Here is a 22,506-nt window from a genome sequence, read left to right as displayed (position 1 = left end):
GTGCATGTAGCTTACTAGGGAGGTGATCCCAGGTAGCAAGAATAAGGATGTGTGGAGAGCGAGATGGGGAAGGAGCAAAAGCTAACAAAGGATGTGCTATTAAGGGTTACTGTTATTGGCAACTGGACTCAATCCCACTGGTGATCCTACAGGAACTCTATAAGACATGTGTAAAACATGCCTCAGAATCACCTGTCTCAGAATTACCCTAAGAATTTTAGGGTGGAGCATTTATTCATAGACTCCCATATCCATTGGTTGAGGGTCCCTTGGTGCCACTAATTTCCCAAAACTTCAAAGCTGCTCTGTGCAACTTGTGCCTTTAATAAAAGCCCTGAGGCAGAAAGCCAGACAGATAACTACCAGTGCTTGAAGAAAGAAGCTGTCAGAGTATATGAGAATGTCTACCACTGATGTAGCTGAGATGAGACATGGGGTGCCAGAAGCATCTGCTACCTAGGAATCCAATTACATAAATGACTGATGCAAAATTATTACCAGTTTATGTTTTTCAACAAACAATTCTTACAAAAGCTATTTGAGGGCTCCCTGTACAAAATGAATGGAAATTAATTTTAAAGAGGTAAAAATCCTCTTTTAAAAACTTAGTTATCCAAGTAATAATGACTGTGTCATTATTGCCAAGATACAAGTGAGAAAGAAAAAAAGGGACTTTCAATTTTGTACTCTTGTGTCTAGTGTGTTATCTAACGTCTTGAAAATTTTTTCCTGAATTCCTTTTTCCAAATTATGGTAAACATTATTTATAAATAATTTATGTTTACGAACTACTTACTGCTCTACTACTCTGAAATGAAAAAGAGATAAGCAAGAAAAAATATTTTATTATTTGACAATGTAGAAAATACACTTTCTAGCACACTGTTAATGTTGTTTTTCACTCTGCTGGTTCCACAGCACATAAAAACAACTCTGAACAGGCTGTTCTTGCTACAAATGATGGATGATGTCAACAAGAATATGAAAAATGCCACGCTGGTTTCCAGCTTAATTTTCAACAAACAACTATATAAATACAGAGATATGGACCAACATTTCTTTCTAAATGGAAGACAAACACTTAAAGTGAGAGATTTGGTAATTTGCAACTAGCTTCTTGTATACCATATAGATACAATGGTTAATCATGTTACGTTACTGATGAAGTTCTTTACTCTTAATTGTCAGGTTGTTATTATAAACATAACGTTTTAAATGCACTAGGGGTTTGCAAGAACAAGAAGGGAAATATATTCCTTGCACCTAGAAGTAGAAGTGCAAGCAGACCAGTGTTTCCAGTATACTACCAACCACAACAAATAACTTTCTTTTAGATGGGCAGCATTTTATCACTCTCAACTCCACAGTCCCCAAATTCCAAATGGAAACAATTTGACAAGTATGATAACATAAAAAAATTCTTACCAGCTTCTGCCCAGACAGGACCTCCAGAAGGGCAAGCAGTTTAACACCATCTTTCATGTCTTCAAAAAGATCATCCACCACCATTGGAGGTTTTCGCTGTAAAAGCAAAGAGGAATAAGTGCAGAAAATATCTCTTCCCTCTCTATTTCTCTCTTTCTCTCTCTGTCTCACCTTTGTTACTTATGGTGGTGAAATCTGTAGGAGAAGCTTCTATATACTTTAATTCTTTATTTTGGATTGAGTTGCCAATTGCCTTTTGATGACTGTGAGAATAAAACAATCCAGTGGAGATAAAATTCAATATTCAAAAACCTCAGAAGATTTAATGCTTGAGCCTTAATGTATGTACCAGCTTCTTTCTAGAAAGTGATTTTTGAAGGGCAGGATGTTGTGGGATAAGGCAAGGAAAAGAGGGTACTATCAACCTAAAAGATAAGAGAGAGATTATAGCGGGACATAAAAGCAGAGCAACAGCTGCATGGACCAACCTCAGCCTCACTCTGTGCAAGCCACACTACTGGGGCTTAACAAGGTGCAGCCCTTCTATAGGACATTCTCACCACAGCAACCTCATTAGCTCAGTGATCTGCTGGAGGAGCACTGTTGGCATAGCTAAGGTTGCAGGTTCGATCTTCCCGTGGGTTAGTTAGCTGTTATGTTGTGTCTTACAGCCTGATGAATCTAGCGAAACTTCTTTCAGTGTGTCATTGAACCCAAAATATCATAAGCACAAGAGTACAGACAGATCAGCGCAAATCCATCACTGCTGCTGGAAAAATAAGCCAAAGCCCACATTTAATTCATGGAGCATCTTTTTTGTTATGAAGGTTATTAAAATACTTAATATACTGGAATTCATCAGACATTGAATTAGGTTCTATCTTGGCTCAGGAGAAAGTAAAGAAGCCATTGTGCCAATGTTGATGGTCAGTAGAGGGGAGGTGTTCACTGATTTATCACAGAATCAGAATTTGTTTTCCATTTAGCATCTGATTTCAAACTTTATAGTTTTCTGATTCTTACTGAGTCTTATTAAAGGCCTAATGCTCAATTCCTGACTTTCAATTGCCTTTCTTTCTTTAAAAAAGAATGTGTTTTATCTAAGAGGTTTAACACCAAATGTTTGGTTGAAATGTGATTTTCTTTCTCTACCAACTGATGTAGAACATTTATATTTCTCTTACGACTGCATGAATTATAATGCCTGAGCAGTGCAATTCTAATTTAAATGTATTTTTCTGTAGTTATAAAATGAACAGTTGAACACACTTTGTTCTCATGCTGTGAAATGCTTGTTCAGAAATAACAGAGTTTTCATTTTTGATCATTCTCTTTCAAATTCCATCATTCACGCTGCTTCTTACTTATATAGCAAAAATGTAATAGTGACTTTATATTCTAAGCACATAAATAAAATTAATCAGAATAAAAGAAGCCATTACAAAGAAAACTATTTGGTGCAATAAGAATAAAAATTATTGTCTTAGCCATATACAGTCATTAAAAATGCAGTCTATCATTCAAAGTATCCACTTGTACCCAAATTATTTAAATCAAGCAAAACAATGAGGAACAAGTTCATAAATGTTTGATATATTCAGTGAGCAAATGCAAATAAAATTTTTCGTGTATTGTTATAAATATGCAAAAAGTAAGGAAAGCAGGGAATTCTCATGAAATAATAAAGATTTCAAGAAATTTTATACCCAAAAATGATAAAATGCATGCCTTCATCTGTTTTGATTTAAAAAATACACAGGTGTCTGCCACTTTGAGGAACATGTCCTCTCACTTCACTTCTTCCTCTCTTCTGTTCCTCCTCTATTGCTACTCATGCTGCACATGCTTTCCTTTTTCCTCCAGCTGTTCCCTCCACAAGGCTCCAGAACTGGCCTTCTGATCAGCAGCGACAGCTGAACAGCTCAGCAGCCTACTGGCCCCTCTGCATGGGACATTGCCGATACCATTCTCTCCCTGATCTGTTCCTACCCAAAACTCTGTGACCAGACTGCCTAGTTCACAGGCCTTTCTCTTTCTTTCTCCTCTCTTCTTCCTAACTGTGGTCATTGACCACTGAATCCTGAGTCCTTTGTTCTTTACAATTTTTTTTCTGCTTATATTTGACTCTTAAACCGGGTAAGCGACCTCTCCTAAACTTTGTCAAACATGTGGCAGGCACTTCATATCTATTGCTGGCTTGCTGGCTGATTGATTGAATGAATGAATGAATGTAAATACTGTGTGAAAGCACTAAACAGCTTTATTATACCAGAATAAAAAAAAATTAGTAATTACTGGATAAGTTTTGCCATCCCAGTTGGTATAAGGTATTGTTTATATACACCAAACAATCAATTAAGGGGAACTTTACTATGATGACTACCTCACATTTAATTTCTGGATCAATATTTTAATAGAAAATCTTTCAGCTAAAATATTTCTCCTGTCACATGTACAAATATCTATACCATCAATATGGTGACTTTGGTAAGACTTGGGTCACAGTGTTGAAGGTCAAAAAGGAGACTTAGAGATGCAGATAATTTATTGGATCTTGACTTAATGGAAAATATAGATAGACATCTATCAAGCACTTTTCAAGACCACAATGATCTTTATTTATTAATGGGAAATTGTGGTAAGCTCTCTCTTTTTGTACAATATTTGAGGAAATTATATTCTTTTTTGGCCTTCCCAATCCTATTTAGCACATTCTTCCATGGAAGCAAGACATATTCATGCTGAATCCAAGGTGGTTCAAACAATGGGCCTTCTGACTTGGTGATGGGAGAGGGAGATGGGAGTGAACAAGAGGAGAAAGTAGTACTTTCTTCTGTGCCACCCCTTCTAGAAGCTTTCCTCAAACTAGATTTAAACTCGAAGTTCTGGCTCTAGAAGGATTGCCTGGTCTCAAAATGTCTATCAACTCAGGGAAAATGCACAGGCCTCTGTTGCTGGAGAGTTGACCTTCCCTGGCTACAGCCTTGGTTAACTCATGAGTGTTGCAGACCTCACAGCGTGCTTTCCTCTGTTTCTCCTCCTCCCCCTTTATTTTTGCCACAGGAGCCCCCTTGATAAAATGTAATGCGATTCATTCCCTTTCTCTTAGGACTTAAAGGAGAGCAAATATTTCTTCCTGAGCCTTATGAAATGTAGGGAAGCACAGTCATCTTTGATGTAACTTTTACTGACCATTTCCTATATTTTGGGAAAATAATTCATTCTCTAACATTGTGTATGTGTGTGTCTCTTTACCAGTCTATAGGTATCAGGATGTATTTAACATCAGGATGTATAAACACTTATCCACCATCTGTTTCATATTTTTATTCATGAGAGGATAGTTATGTTTGCTGTGCTGCATGTCAATTTTATGCCCTGAGAAACAATTATATTCTGAAGGTGAAAAAGATTAAGATAATAATTTGATGAAAAAATTGTACTCAAAATAACTATTTGGTATGTGATATGGTTTGACTCTGTGTCCCCACCACCCAAATCTCATCTCGAATAGTAATTCCCATGATCCCCACATGCCAAGGGAGGAACGTGGTGGGAGGTGAATTGGATTATGAGGGTGGCTTCCCCTATGGGTTCTCATGACAGTGAGTGAATTCTCACAAGATCTGATGGTTTTTACAGTGGCATGTTTTTCCTGTGCTCTCACTTCACTTCCCTCCTGCCGCCTTGTGAAGAAGACGCCTGTTTCCCCTTTGCTTTCTCACAATTGTAAGTTTCCTGAGGCCTCTCCAGCCATGTGGGACTGTAAGTCAATTAAACCTCTTTCCTTTATATATTACCCAGTCTTGGGTATATCTTTATAGCAGTGTGAAAATGGACTAATACAGTAGGAAACGAAAATTTCAGAAGTTCTCACGTTTAAATATTATATATGAAATAAAAATGTTGGTGCATAAAGGAATGATGACAAAACAGTCCTAGTATAGACTACATACAACATATGAATTCCAATATTCAGTAGGTATTTCTATGGCTTTGATATTATTCAAATTCAGTAGGTGTTTAAGTAAGGACAAAAGGGGGAAGATAATAAAATAGGAAGGGAAGAAAAAAATGAATAAAATATTGTTAAACATCTAAATGTGCTGAGCACTATTATGTGGACTCTTACCTGCTACCTTATTTAATATTCACAGCCACTACCTATGGGAACACCACCCTGTCTTGAAAAGCAAGGAATCTGAATCTCAGAGACACTAAGTAACTGGGATTAGAGCCCAGGATTTTATACTTTGAGTCGCCTTGTTAGACAAGAAGCTTAGTATAAAAATGATGGTATTAACATTAATTTTTCCTGAATAATACACAAACTCATAAATGTAATCTGTATTTATTATCAATAGAAAAAGTATTGACCAATCAGCTGAAGTGCCTGCTACTCTACCAGAAACACTAACTTCATTAACTTTTAAATGTGGATTTAAGAAAGACTAAAAAAGTAATAAGAGAAGCATCATATGTACCAACATATGTAACATATACTGGCATGGACACAAGCCAGCTCAAGTCACATCTGTGTCTCGATGTCCCCCAGTGGTCACAGTTGTGCGACACTCTATCTTGTTATGTGAGTGACCTGAGCTGGGCCCATGATATTCTTGGGTCCAGAAGATGTCTGGGGTCACATTGTCCCATGGCAGTGACCTAGGGACCAGTGTCATCAGGTCATGCTGCTGAGGTCCCAAGAGCCATTCTGACTCTGTCTTTCTCACAACTGAGTCGGTCAGTGTGTTGCGGGTTCCCAAGAACACTTTCAGGCTTGATGATTCACCAGAAGGACTCAGAACTCAGAAGTGCTGCTGAACTCATGGTTACAGCTTATGACAGCAAAAAGATACAGATTATAATCAGCAAAGCAGAAAGATACAGGCAGTGAAATCCAGGAGAAACGATGCACAGGCTTTCAGAGGTGAGTGACCTTTCCATTCCCAGTGGAGTCACATGAGGATGTACTTATTTTTCCCAGCAATGACATGTGACAACCCATGTGAAGTGTTCCCAACCAGGGAAGTTCCCCCAAGTCTTAGTGTTCAGGGTTTTTATTGGGGGGGATCTATGACATAGGCAAGCAATATCCATGTGACTGACCTCAGCTACTCAGCTCCAGCTCTCTCCCACACCCTCAACCCCAGCAAAAAAAAGTTTTAACCCAAATCACACTGTTAACATAAAAAGATCTGATCAAGGTGGTACAGCATGGCCAAGGCCCCAGGACACACAAAAACTGATGTTCACTCTAAATATAGTGTGGCTCAAGGTATCAGGCATAGAAAACCACGCTATTCAGGCAGAATATTCCGAGGGCTCAGAGGTTATCTCCCAGAAGCCAGTCAAGGTGTATTTTTAAAGATAGGCCCTTCTTTGGAGCACAGAGTCTGAGCACGCCAGACCTGCTGAGTTAACTCTGTCTTACCCAGTTGGCTTTTCCTTCTTTTATTTTGAGACACCTAGTAGCCTTTCAATAGCTCTTTCTTCTTGGTTAAATCATCTAAAATTAATTTTATTCACTTGCAACAAAATGAGGCACAACTGACATGCGTCTAATTTCTTAGTGTGTAAACACTATTCTGAGTGTAACAATTTAAATGTTAGTGTCTCCCCACTTCCACTCACATAAGTGACCAAAAGTAAATTTGTTCTGTAAACCAGAAGTGCATATTTTCAGAAGAACCTAACCTAATTGTATTTTTTTTTTTTTACTAATTTTTGTATTTTTAGTAGAGACGGGGTTTCACTGTGTTAGCCAGGATGGTCTCGATCTCCTCACCTCATGATCCACCCACCTTGGCCTCCCGAAGTGCTGGGATTATGGGTGTGAGCCACTGTGCCTGGCTGTGTGATGAAATCTTAAACTGTCCCTGTCTGGGACATGAATCATCCCTTTGCCCGGGGTTTTCATGCTGTCTACTCAACCTGACCCACCTGCTTGTCACTTCATAGTTGTCTAGGTTATCACATCAACTGCTGCGGTATCACAGTGCCTGTGTTCAAATCATCCTTATTTTACTTAATAATGACCACAGAGTGCAAGTGTAGTGATGCTGGCAATTTGGATATGCCGACAAGATGCTGTAAAGTGCTTCCTTTAAGTGAAAAGATGAAAGTTCTCAATAAGAAAATGAAAAAAACATCTGAGATTGCTAAGATCCATGGTAAGAATAAATCTTTTATTTGTGAAACTGTAAAAAAAGGAAAATTGGCTGTCACACCTTAACAAAAGTTATGGCCAGAGTAAATGATAAGTGCTTAGTTAAGATGGAAAAGGCATACATTTGTGGGTAGAGGACATGAACAGAAATGTGTTCCAGTGGACAGTGATCAAGTTCAGTACCATCTGTGGCCTCAGGCATCTGCTGGGGATTGAGACAACCCTCTTTTGAATGTAGTTTAACTTTTTAATTTTCAAATGTGCTAAAATACACATAATATAAAATTTACCATGTTAACTATTTTAAGCATACAGTTCAGTAGTGTTACATATTTCCACATTGTTGTAAAACTGATCTGCACCATTTTAATTTTGCAAAATTGAAAATCTATACCCGTTAAACAACAACCAGCCATTCCCTCTGCCCTTCAGCCCCTGGCAACTACCATTCTATTTTCTTTTCAATGATTTTGACTACTCCAGATACCTCTTATAAGTTGAATCACACAGTATCTGTCATTTCGTGACTGGCTTATTTCACTTAGTATTATGTCCTCAAGGTTCATCCGTGTTGTAGCAGGTGTCAGAATTCCATCCTTTTAAAAGGCTGAATTATATTCCATTATATGGATATACCACATATTTTATATCCATTCATCCATCAGTGGACACCTGGGTTGTTTCCATTTTCTGGCTATTGTGATTAATGCTTCTATGAGCATGAGTGTATTAATGTCTCCTCAAGACCCTGCTTTCAATTCTTTTGGATATATACCCTGAAGTGGAATTGCTGAACTACATGTTAATTCTATTTTTATTTTTATTTTTTTTTAAGAATTGACATACCGTTTTCCATAGTGGCTGCTTTGTGGAAGAATAGAAACCTACTTTGAAATATTACTAGCATGTCATCACTTTATGAGGTACAAATTTCTACAAATCTTCTGCAATCTTAGAATTACCGATTGACCAATATCATGCAGCTATAAAGTAGATTTTCAGTATTAATAATTTAGTATTTAACAAAGAAAATGATAAAATCACCTGTCTCATGCCAGGACCATCTAGGTCCTCATTTGCCATCATCCATAATCACTTTTAGTCTTCTAGTAAATGCTTTTTCCTCTTGGGAAAAGAGCTCTCAAAACATTTTATCATCAAAAAAAGCTACAACATTATACTTTAAAATACTAAACACATATCCTATGGCTTAATATTTATGATTGCTGGGTACCCTGTGATACCAATAAAACTGAACCAGAAAATGCTTAGAACAGCGCATTCCACAGTTAAGTATTCACTTCAGTCGAGGCACACACAGTATTGAGCACAGTCAGGGTTGCTCAACAGGATGAAGAGTCATGACCTGAGATAGTGACAAAATTTTCTTCTGCAGAGCATGTAGGGAGGTCCCAAGGCAAGGGTTGACTCTCCATGTGCATTCTGTGCACCCTTGAAACCTCTGTGCACAGAATGACCCATAACTTCTAGAGCCAGATAAACCACTACTTCTGGTTTATATAAGTTTCAGGTAGGAATTATTTCACAGGCTAAGAGATTGTATATGGAGAAAAATTCCCATCACAGGGCCAGTCTGGAGTTTTTGCATGTTCTGATGATCATCTTATGGGTAGGAACAGCAAGTTAAACAACAGCAATATAGAGGAGTGGGAACGAAGAGAGGCTAACCAGCAGGTATGGAGCAAGTGACCTCCCCAAAGGTTGGCAAAGAAGCTTTCACAGTAAAATGTATCAGAATGCCAACATATCCTTGGGCCAGATCAAGTAAATCATGATTATAACTAATATGTATCAGAATGCCAATGTATCCTTGGGCCAGATCAAGTAAATCATGATTATAACCACTGACAGTAGTCAAATAAAATTAATGTCCAACAGTTTTTGTCATTTTATTCAGAAAATCTAATTGAATATTTCCAAAATCTTCAAAACAAAATGTAGTAATTTAAAAATTGTATGTGTAATTTGCTTCTCTTTCACTCCCTTTATAACAGCACTGTTGTAATCATTTTCCACTTCTGCTTAGCAAAGGTGGGAAGGTCGTTCCCATTCTTTTTTGTTTCCTGCGACAGATAGCATAATCCTTTCCACTTCCTCGATTATTTAATTCAATTCTGAAAAAATATACCAAAAGCAATAACTGCCCTCCAGCTCAGCTCTAAATCTGCTTGGAAAACTCAGCTCTTAACAATTTTCAGATGAAATAAAGTTTGTTTTACTATATAGTATAAAAGAAGCATATTCTCCAAGTTATTTATTTGGTACAAGTTGGGCTTACCCTTGACTCCTTTCTTTTGCTCACACTCAATATCTGATCCATCAACAAATCTTGTTGGCTTCATTTTCAAAATTCTTCCAGTATCTAACCACGTCTCATCACCTCCACTGCTACTATCTTAGTCAAAGTCACCAGTACCTTGGCCGGATGGCTTCAATAACCTCTAACTTATCTGCCTCCTTCTGCCTTTGCTTCTTTTCAGTCTATGTTCAGCAGAAGAGCTTCTTGATCTTTACTGTCTCTCTCACCCATTAGGATATAAGCTTCATAATGAGACGGTTATTACTTTTTTTTTTTTTCTGTTTTGGTCACTGCTACATTTTCAGCACCTATAATATTCCCTAGCTTATTAAACAGCATTTTAAAATATATATTGAATAAATGTATGATAAATAAAATATATTTCTGATTGGGCATGGTGGCTTACACCTGTAATCCCAGCATTTTGGGAAGCTGAGATGGGTGAGTTATTTGAGGTCAGGAGTTCAGGACCAGCCTGGCCAACATGGTAAAACCTCATCTCTACTAAAAATACAAAAACTGGCTGGACATGGTTGTGGGCACCTGTAATCCCAGCTACTCAGGAGGCTGAGGCAGGAGAATCACTTGAACTTGGGAGGAGGAGGTTGCAGTGATCCGAGGCCATGCCACTGCACTCCAGCCTGGGCAACAGAGCAAGACTCCACGTCAAAAAAATAAATAAATGAATAAAATAATACATTTCTAAAGAAGGAACTTTGACAAATATTAATATTAGCAAAATGTTTATTAATCTGCATAAACTTTGTGAGATCTAGATCTTTGTTATCCATAAACTAATATGTTCTATAAATGAATTAATAAATGCTATTCATTTTGAAATGGGGATTTTCCTTTGCGATGTTTTAATTACATATTTGGAAGTAACTAATTCATTAGAATGTTTAGGGTTAACAAATTAAAGTGGGTTTATTTTTTCCCCAGCTTTATTAAGATATAGTTGACAAATAAAAATTGCATTTATTTGTTATACAAGATGATCTTTTGGTATGTGCATACAATGTTAAATGACTAAATCAAGCTAATTAACATATCCATCATCTCACCTACTTATTGTAGCTTGAGAAAAACAACTAAAAAATTATTTGGGGGGGTGAATTATTGCATTTACCTTTTCCTCTTTGCTTCTTTATCTTCCTGTCTGAGCTCATTAATAGTCTTACCAAAGTGCGTACAAGGAAACAGATGGGAGTAAAATTCTATTCGGAACATGTTTCCATGTTATCTTTCAGCACTGCTGGTGGAAAGACAACTAAAGAAGATGAAAGCCACCACTAAAGTGATATTTTATGACTCTAAAGATGTCATTTAAATTCGCGATTAGTATGAATTTTTTTTTTTTTTAGTAAAAACATGGAAAATCCAAAATGTTCCTTTTAAAAGACAGCCTGCATCTAACTTGGTATTAAAACAAAATGTGCTCTTAATGGAATCTGTTAGAGGTTGAATTGTGCCTACTCATCAGAGATATGTTGAAATCTTAACCCCCCAAAATGCTGCAGAATGTGGCCTTATTTGGAAATAGAGTCTTTAGAGAGGTAATCAAGTTAAAATGAGGTCATTAGCATGGGTCCTAATCCAGTATGACTAGTGTCCTCATACAGTGGGGTAATTTGGACACAGACATGCACAGAGGCAGAGATTGAAATGATGCAGCTACCCAGAGACTCAGAAGGAGCCTGGCCTTTGAGTCTCCAGAACTCTGAGATAACAAATTTCTCCTTTTAAGCCACCCAGTATGTGGTACTTTGTTACGGCAATCCCAGCAATTAATGGGGAACCTAAATAATGTTTTATAAAATTTTTTTTTTCCTGAAGTTTTTCTAAAAAGTGAGAAGATGTTTGTATCATGCCTGAGTTCATCCCAAAGATAGTACCGAAAATATTCAGTGACTTTTGTTGATGGCTCCATAAATTTAAGGCTGGCAGAAGGATAAAGGACTGCTCATTGCATATTGAAAAGAAGCTCCATTTGTAGAAACACTAAAACATGGCTATTTGAGATCTGTTTTTCCTCAAAGGGCTTAGTGACAAGCAATCTATTTATCTCACAGTCAAATACCATAAAGATTGAATCAAGGGTGTTTAAACAAAAATATAATATTCCATTCTATTTGATAAAATGAGAGAAAATATGAAACTGCAAGCATTTGATAATAGAAAAAAATCAACAAAAATATTAAGATTGCTTATATATGTCTAATTTAAAAACGTAACTTTTTACAAAGGGTTTTTTAAGATTGTTCCATTTGGGTGGCTTAAATACTAAATAACTACAACAGTCTATGAATCTTATATAAAACGTAGGAATTTTTTGACGATAAATTTTAAAATGTGAAAGAAGCATTTTTAACTGTCAAATTTTAAATATATTCATCATAACATAACTTCTTTGCCTATGCAAGGACTATGCTGTTAGGCTAAGACATCCGTGGTCATTAGGTGAGAATTCCTTCAAATTCAAGTCCACGCCACCACTGTCTTCGTCTCTCTGTCTATCCCAAAGTTAGGCACAGCCACACCCACTTTCCTATTCCCAATGCTAGTCTCAGAGAAGGGGAGATATCTCTGCTCTGGAACAAACCTACATCTTCCACCTCTGCTCTTGATTTCTTCTCTCATTCTACCTTCTCGGGAGCCTTGTTCCTTCAGAATTCCATTCCTTGACTTCTTTTTCAGCCTCTTCTTCTCTACAAGCTTTTGATCATTCCCTTCTATACAGATGCAAGCTCAAGATCACCCTTTTTTAAAACAGCTTTTACCAAATCCAATGTTCTGCACCGGCTAATACTCTATCTCATGAACATGTAATATATATTAAGTGTACTAACATCCTTACCTCTCATTTACTCATCTGCTCACCAGAGTCTAGTTTCTACTATAACATGGCCACTCCCAGTGGTGGCCAATGACTTCCAAACTGCCAAATCGAATGGGTTCACCTTTACCAACTAATTTCTCCTTCTAAACTGAATTTCCTAGCTTTTCCCCCAAGACTCCTGTATTCCCCTATATCTGTGAATAATCTTAATCATTTACTCAAGTCAGAAATCTAGAAGTCATTCTTGATTCCTTCCCCTTCAAGATTCCAATTAATTACTCAGTTCTATCAAGTCCATTTCTAAACACCTTTTCATTCTATACACTTTTCTCCATTTCTCCACCACTACTTTAGTCCAAGCTGCCCTCACCTCTCATCTGACTTACTGCAAGTTCACTCCGTCTTCAGTCTTTCTTGTTCCTGCTCTAATTCAGGAGATATATATATATTCAGGGTCAGAATGATCATTTTATTCTGCTGCCTAACATTCTTTCATGTCTTCCACTGCCCATAACACAATGTCCAAACTATTTTAATGACTGGCCTTTGACCAATTCTCAGTTTTCTCTGTTACTGCCCCGTTCTTGGTGATACGTTTTGGCTGTGTCCCCACCCAAATCTCATCTCGAATTGTAGTTCCCATAATCCTCACATGTCACGGGAGAGACCCGATGAGAGGTAACTGAATCATGAGGGAGATTACCCTCATGCTGTTCTTGCAATAGTGAGTGAGTTCTCATGAGATCTGATGGTTTTATAAGGGGCTTTTCCCCTTTTGCTTGGCACGTCTCCTTCCTGCTATCACGTGAAGGACACATTTGCTTCCGCTTCTGCCATGATTGTAAGTTTCCTGAGGCCTCCCTGGACATGTGGAATTGTGAGTCAATTCAACCTTTTTCCTTTATAAATCACCCAGTCTGAGGCATGTCCTTATAGCAGCATGAGGGCAGACTGTTACACCTGGAATCTACACTTTCAGATATTCTGAACTACTTTCCTTCCTTTTCCTGTACCATGCTTTCTACCTCTCCACTTTTGAAAGCATTCGTTCCTTTACCTACCCAACCCTAGGACCTTTCTCAGGCCCAGCTTAAATGTTTCCTCCTCTGAAAGTGTCTTGATGCCCTTCTTCGGATTACCTGTGTGGCTGACTGTGCTTGTCATGTGTTCACTTGTCACTTTGTGTGTCCCCTGTCATAAACTCACCACACACACTTCTTTGTGATTCAGTAAGTATTTACTGAATGAATAACTAAATAAACAAATGAAGCATGGGAGGATAACACAATGATCGGTCCCTGTTAAGGAATGAATGTTTGTGTCCCCCCAGAATTTATATGTTGAAACTTTAACTCTCAGTGCAATGATCTTTGGAGGTGGGGTCTTTGAGAGGTAATTAGGTTTAGATGAGGTCATGAGGTTGGGCTCCCCACAATAGGATTTATCAGTGTCCTTATAGGAAGAAGGAGAAGACAGAGAGAGAAGGCAGCCATCCATCTGCAACCCAGGAAGACAGCCCTCACCAAGAACTGAATCTGCTGGCACCTTGATCCTGGACTTTCAGCCTCCAGAAGTGTGAGAAACAAATGTTTGCTGTTTAAGCCATCCGGTCTATGGTATTTCATTAAAGCAGCCGGGGCTGACTGACAGTGTCCATGCTTAGGAGTCATAGGATTGAAATCTGTCTTTGTCCTTTACTTGCTATGTGACTATGAGCTTATTAATTAATTCCAAGCTTCTGGTTCATAATCTATAAAATAATAAAAATAATGCATTTTTTTGTGTGAGGATTAAATAAATAAGAGATAAAGTTGCTAAGGCACTGTAATTGGCACATGGTAAGAATTTAGGAACACATCTTATCAATAAGTGCTGAGAAGCTAGATGTGAGTCAGAAACTTAACTTTGAAAAACCATCACTAAAAATCAATATTGGTCTAATTTAATAAAATACCCCACCTTCTTTCATTAGCAGAGCTAACAGAATAGAAAGATACTGGTTTCTTCTTGAAAAGTGAGAAAATTACAGGTTCCATGTCTAACAACGGAGCCCCATTCCTGAAAGAAATTATCAGGTATATGAAATAACAACCACCCACCAACTGTTAATGTTACATCAACAATTTGTGATTTGCAATGTCTTACATAATTGGAGAAGCATTAAGACTTCAATTTGATAATAAACATCAAAAAGAACAGATAATTATACCCACAACCCACAAGTTTTAATGATCTAACATTTGTGTAGTAAAAATTGAATAAAAACACAAACACAGAAAATCCTTAGGTTTTTGCTTACTTATAATAAGATTTTTGTTTTAAGAAAAGCATATTTTTACTTATAATAATTACTAAATGTAAAAACAGAAAAAATAATAAAAGCATATTTAAAAAAACAGATTGCAATCTTATTTGCATACTATTTCTTCATACTGCTGTCATAATATTTATAAAGAATTGTTACATTAGAATAAAATGTCATCAGTATAATACTTTATTTTATTTAATTATAAGTCAAAAGTTTATTAATTTGCAACTGAGCAAAGCAATCAAGCACAAAAATATAAATTCCTATTAAAAAGCGCCCCTAAATTTATCTTCATAAGCATCTTCTGAACAACTCCCAATGCTCCCAAGATTGAAAAACTTTAGGAGAGAAGGATCAACTTCCTTTCTTCTCAACTAAACACCCCAGTTCTTAAACCTGCCACTACCTATTATTAAAACTATATTTGGAAATGGTAAACTTAACTCATAAATGGTTTGGTTGTCAGTTTATCTGAAAACATTCCAAAGCACAGAACTTCACCAGGATTACCATGCAAGGAAACATCAAATATGAACAGGGAGACAAGCTCATCACCGCCATAATTCCAGGGTTGAGTTTCAACTCCTAACTGTTAAAAACTTTGAAGGGTGTTTTAATAGTGCAAGGAAATGGGGATTCTTAGAACATCTTAGAATATATTAAAATCATAATTGTGCATAGCTGTTGACTACCCACTTCTAGAATTTTATCCTAAGAAGAAAATATCATATAAGTGTTCAAACAATGTATGCCCAGGACTTTCACTGTAGTATTTTATATCATATGAAACAACTGAAAACCACCTAAATAACCCTCAACAGGCAACTAGCTAACTCATCACAGATAAACATGACCAAGTTTGTTTAGCCATCACAATAATTACATATTTCTATCTATTGTCACGGATTGACATGTTGGGTAAAATAGATGCTCCAAAACAATATCTTATAAAACCACTTTATATGAAACTGTGTGTAGAATACTGTTGACCAATATCTTAATGATGACTGTATCTGGATTATGTGATTTAAGATTACTTTTACTTTCTTTACACTTTCTAAAAGTTTCATTATTAATATTATTTTCAGTTATGTAACCTCTTTACACTATGAAAAAAATAATAACTCTTTTCATTTTGGAAAAAGAAAACAACCAACTTTTCCCCAATTGATGACAATTCTGTAGTACAAATAGTGGCCAGGTGTGACCAACTGAGACTTTAAAAAATAAGCCCCAAAGTCATCAGTCCTATGTATCCACTGCCTTTTTACAGAGCAGATTGTGGGGCAACTACTGGGCCAAATTCCCTTCTCATCAAGTGGCTTTGGGAAAGAGAGCATAGGAGAGATGACCCTGGTTTATCATGTATCTAGACAGGTCCCTCTAGGCTGCTTTCACGGCTGGATTGCGAACTTCTCGAGGCCTGGGAAAGTGTTTCACTAATTTTTTCCTGTCTTCAAAGGCTAGCATAGACACAAAGTAAGCAGTGAATCTGTAGAATGGGACTAAAATAAACTGTCATGCTTTGTTTGCTTCTGCACTATCAAAATGGCTTTGGGGAAGCCCCTGATCAAAACCTGCCTATAGGGTTTTGCTTTACATACTACAGGCACCAGTCTCAGCAAAAGTGAGAGTAAAGAATTGGAAGATAAAATTGTTTTATCATCCAATTCATTTAACCAATTATTGTCTTGAAGGGAGAGTCAACATAACTTCAACTACATAATCATATAGACTACTCCTTTAAAAACTATCAGCAAATCCTCTAACTGAATTCAGACACAATTGCCCCATCATCTGAATTTATTTTTATAAATATGATGTCTCTTGGTTTGCTTATTTTTTCATCAGCAGTACAAGAGATTAATTTTATTATACTGTATCAAGATTAAGATTTATTTTATATTAGTATTTATGTTCAAAGACATTATAATATACAGACATATAGTCACCTAATATCATTGAATGACAGTGGGGATAATACTAGAATGATTTTAGCCTTTTCATATCCTATTACCACGGTTACTTTTTTAAAGCAAAGCCCCAGAGATGGGAGATACTATCATAATCTCTTTAGATAAAACCTTTTGCTTAGCACAGATAACTTATAGCTTCTTTGTGTTCCAAACAGGAACAAACACACACAAACGAAAATCCAGCACAAATTCTCCTTTTGATATGACATACACATTAGTATTAGAAAAAATAATTGAATGAAATAGTTTCTCAAGATTCACAGAACTGACATGAAGTAACTGCTCTTCATTCTAGCTATAAGTTCATTTCTTCCCATAAGCAATGTTAGCAAATTCCACTCTTAGGTAACAGCTAGACCAACCAGTAAGATGGCCAGTATCATTACTTGCAACAGTGACAACGGGGACACAAGCATTTTGTTATACTGGACATTTAACGATTTACTGGCTCAACCTAAGTAAACTCATAATGCTGGGTAGTTTCCTTTACCTTGGCCAGATGAGAGTTGATCCATTTTGTGAAAGTTCGTTTTTGTACTATCTCTTGCTCGTCTAGAAGGAAAAAGAAATCTGGTTAAATAATGTAATATTTCATGAAGTTGTATAATGAGAAAAAGTCCTAGTTACACAAATCTGGAAGGAATTGTGAAATAGTTTTCTCATTCATTTTACCAATTATTGTCTTGAAGGGGAAAGTCAACAAAAGTCGACCTGTATAATCATATAGACTATTCCTTTTTAAATTATCTGTAAATGCTTTAAAGTTTGCCATATGTTAGCCCTATGTTTACCTTCATCCACTTATTTAAAATTCATATACTTCAACAAACCTGTTAAAAATAAAAATTCACCAAGACCACTAAGTGCTGAGCTTTATGCTAAGTGCAAAGGAATACAGAGGGCTGAATAGGGCAAGGTCTCTGCTATAAAATATCTAGAGGTGGAAATGGACAAGCAAGGGTTATGAATAGCAGAGGGTTACAGAGTAATGCAATAAGATAGAGCTGTATACATGAAGCACTAAAGGAACTTCACCCAGATGGGAGTGTGGTGACTACACCCTGGAGTGACCTCCAAAAATTCCCACCATATGGAGTCCCCATTTTTGTGTTGGCAGAATGTGGGCAGAACCTGTGACTTGTGTCTAGCCAATAGGATATGACAACGGTGATGAGATGCCACACTTGTGATCGTGTTACTTTATGATACTCCAGCTTAGCTGACTGGAGTGAGAGATTCTCCTGCTGGCCTAGAAGAAGCAACCAGCCAGGTTGTGAAGTTCCTTTGGAAAGGCTCAATGGCAAGGAACTTGAGGCTCTCTTCAGGAGTGAAGTGCAATCTCAGTGAACAGCCAACAAGACACCAGGCCTTTGTCAAACAGTCACAGGGAATGAATTCTGCTAACATGGTGACAGAGCCCAAAAAGTGGGTTCTTCCATAGTTGAGCCTCCAGATAAGAATGAACTCCAGCCGATGCCTTAGTTATAGCCTTGCAAGACCCTGAACAGATAATGCAGCAAAGCTTTGCATGGACTCCTGACATGCAAACATTTAGAGATAATAAATGATTGTTGCTTTAAACTTCAAGGTTTGTGGTACTTTGTTAGGTAACAAGAGGAAACTAATATAGAAAGGAAAAGAGGTAGGGTTTGTGAAGGCTTTAATTAGAGGTTTAAAGAGATAAAAATGATGTTGGTAGTTTGATAGGAACAGCATTGAATATGTAGATTGCTTTGGGCAATATGGCTATTTTCACAATATTGATTCTTCTCATCCATGAGCAAGGGTTGCTTTTCCATTTGTTTGTATCATCTATGATTTCTTTCAGCAGTGTTTTATGGTTTTTCTGGCAGAGATCTTTCATCTCTTTAGTGTATTCCAAGGTATTTTATTGTGTGTGACTATTGTACATGGGGTTGCATCCTTGATTTGGCTCTCAAGTTACAAGTTGTTGGTGTATAGAAATGCCACCAAATGTACATTGATTTTGTATCTTGGGAGGGGGGTGTGGGTTGAAAAACTATCTATTTGGTAATATGCTCACTAACCAGGTGACAAGATCATTCGTACACAAAACTCAGCGACACACAATTTAGTCATGTAACAAACCTGCACATGTAATCCCTGCACGTAAAATAAAAGTTGAAAAAAAAAGAGATAAAAGCCACAGAGAAGTAGTTTAATACCTTCAAAAGAAGAAGTGAATTTTATCCACCCCACCAGCATGTACTGAGTGTCAGCTGCTAGCAAACTAGTAAACACTATGTTGTGGGGGGCATAAACAAGAAAGAATTTCAATCCCTTGCCTTTGAGGGATGATACTCAAATCTCTGTCTTTGTCTCTGACCTTGTCTGTGCTTCAGCCCAGACCATTTGCTTGTCTACTAGAATGTAAAGCCCAGGAGGACAGCAGCTTGGTTCCCAGTGCCTACAAGTACGACCAATAAGAATGAATGAGTGAAGAAAATAAATACAAAACCTTTTAATTTGGAGAAATTTTGAATCTATCTATAAAATTGACAGAATCCATTACCTCTAATATATTTTAACATGCTCTTTAATTTTCAAGAGTATATAAAAAACAAATCAGTATAAAAATAAGTAGCATTTTCTGTATACCAGGCACTGACATTTAGATAAATCAATCACTTTATATTTTAATTATCATTTATTTATCGTCTATTACATATAATATTATATATGTACTAATCCATTAATTCTTGTCACAGATCTATGAGCAGGAACTATTATAATGCCCATTTTACATACAAAACTGTCAAGACACTGAACTACCAAGGTCATCCAGTGGCAGAGCCATGTTGTAGACTTCAGAAATCTAGTAGTCCACTCTGCCATTATACTGTCACTCAACGGTACCATAAAAATTACCACATTCATCTATCAAATATTAATCTCATGAAAATTATAAATTTATAGTTCAAATTTTTTATCCTGAGAAACTTTAGGTTGTATAAATAAAGTTAGGTAGCAGCAAAATGATCTTAACTAATCAAGGCAGCTTTGATGGAATTTGGAACTTTATAATGCATAAAATCCAATTCAAAATCTAAAATAAACATGATTATATGTAAATTGTTTATACTCAACTTGAGAATACACATTCTTTTATAAACAGCACAAAATACCACTGTTTAAAAATGTTAATATAAATTGGCATAATATGTTAATGTATACTGTCATAAAATTAAATATATAATCTGATGATATATTACTTCTTAATATAAATTGTTATATTTTCACTATTATAACCTTTAATGAAATAACAATACTATTGTAACAATTTCCTCTGATGGTAAAACTGTGAGTTTATAGTTAGACTTCAGCTAACTGGCCTTTTATCAGAATCCTCAAATTATCTTTTTTTGTAGCACAGCATATATTTAAATGTCAAATTCTTTACGTGTTTCCTTTTTTACTATGGTTGCAAAAACAGATTTTACAAGGTCCTACAATTCACTTTATGTATTATCAGACTTAGCTGAATTCTAAGTAAATATTTTTCTGACTTTACTTACTATTTTCCTAAAAGAAAAAATTTTTTTAATTATTCAGCAAACCCTCATTTCTTATGTAAAACTTGAAAAACTTACTCCCAAGATTTGGTAGTTAAATCTGATACCAACAACATAAAATGTTTAATTTGTGGAAGTAACAGAAACACGCAACGAATGTCTATCAACTTGTGTTAAAAGTTTAACGAGCAATAACATTTCTTTTTAGTGCTGTTGACAAGGAACAAAATGAACCTTTATGACGAGGTCTATGAAGTTCTTAAGTACTGTCATGCACTGCATAATGATTTTTCGGCCAATGACAAACCTCATACATGACAGTAATGCCATAAGATTATAAACACAACTGAAAAATTCCAGTTGTCTAGTGACCTCCTGCCACTGTAGGGTAACCCATTGCCTTTTCTATATTTAGACATGTTCAGATACACGAAATACTTACCATGTGCTACAATTGCTTACAATATTCAGTACAGTCATGTGCTATACAAGTTTGTAGCCTAGGAGTAACAGGCTATATCATGCAGCCTAGATGTGTAATAGTCTATACTCTCTAGGTTTGTGCAAGTACACTCTACAGTGTTCCCACAACAATGAATTCACCTAGAAGACAAATTTCTCAGAATGTAACTCCATCATTAAGCTACATATGATTTTATATGTCATTATATTTAAGAAAACAGTTTAAATATATTTAACAAGTAACAACTTTATAACAATGTTTCTGTCTTCAGCTTTTCTGCTTGAGAAGAGTTATGAGAATTCTGACCAACAGCAAAGGCATCATAAAATGGATGAGATGACAGCAGCGTCAAGGGAGAGGAGAGGTGGGGCTGGGGAAGCCACACTACAGTGTGGGTGCGGTATAGCTGTAATAGGCTCTAATTTAAGACCAGTTTTGGGTGTGGGTGATTATTACTGGGTAGAATTGTTTCAAATTCTCCTTCTCTCCTATAACCTAAATCGTAATAGGTTCCTAAGGGCCAGATTGTGTAACATTAAAAGCAACAACCACAAACGAGTTCCAAAAACTCTGTGAGTCCTTCATCCTTGAGGCTCGCATTGCTTTCTCTATTTCAAGAGCAGTTGGTCCTACAGACCTCAGTAACTGGAGTCTGCTGAGGCTATATAAACATCTAGCTCTGGGTAATATCATAAGGTAATATCCCTCTGTAGAAATGAGTAAAAAAATAAAGGGTTCTGGCTGAGATATTCAATTTCTGTATTTCTTTGCCCATTTTCAGATATTTTCTCAGTGTTTTGCCATTTCAGGGCAAGATCATGACACACAACAAATGCACAAATGAGGCCCAGTTTAGCAACTGTGATTCCATATGACTATTAAGAAATGATCACAGCTGATGATAGTTCATGATCATAGTCACCTGTGGGTACTACACAATCGTGGCTTACTCAAGGTGACTTAAACATGCACCTGGAAGCCCTGCGATCATAATAAAAGGTGGCTTGGGTTATTGTGCAGCCGTTGCAATCAATCACAAATAATATACTGTCTAGAAACATATTAAATATACTTTTAATTTTACCATACACAACAAATTTACCAAATTTGTGATGTAAAACTGTGTCATAGGGTCTTATGACCACTAACTTTTAAACAGATTTACTAAATTACAAAAATATTAAAATAAATGACAATATCCACTTAATGGATGGTATGTTTAAAAATTCAGACAGTAAATGAAATTAGTATATTTTAATATATTGAATACATTCTTCCATAATAATTTATTTCTGAGAGATATAGCATTTCATGTATCAGTATGTACATAAGAATGCATAAGGTATTTGTATCAGAATCATAAACTATCATAAAGAGCAAAATAGTAAATTTCTAGAAGTATCCATTTGTAATTAATACCATACTTCATATATGTGTACTAGGAAGAGTCTGGGTGCTGCGGTTCATGCCTGT

The 22,506-nt window shown here is 36.4% G+C and overlaps 1 protein-coding gene across 1 annotated transcript in view; it reads right to left on the bottom strand.

The window, feature by feature from the left end:
* Positions 1-22,506, bottom strand: part of SYNE1 (spectrin repeat containing, nuclear envelope 1) — a 543,966-nt gene that overhangs the window by 427,842 nt on the left and 93,618 nt on the right. Inside the window, 2 exon segments of the mRNA XM_011943785.1 lie at positions 1,426-1,521; positions 17,528-17,589. Coding sequence (XP_011799175.1) covers positions 1,426-1,521; positions 17,528-17,589 — 158 coding nt within the window.

The sequence above is a fragment of the Colobus angolensis genome, unplaced genomic scaffold, assembly GCF_000951035.1.
Source record: "Colobus angolensis palliatus isolate OR3802 unplaced genomic scaffold, Cang.pa_1.0 Scaffold221, whole genome shotgun sequence".
NCBI classification, from domain to species: Eukaryota; Metazoa; Chordata; class Mammalia; order Primates; family Cercopithecidae; genus Colobus; species Colobus angolensis.
The sequence above is the reverse complement of the archived record's forward strand: the minus strand, read 5'-3'. Positions and strand labels throughout refer to the sequence as shown.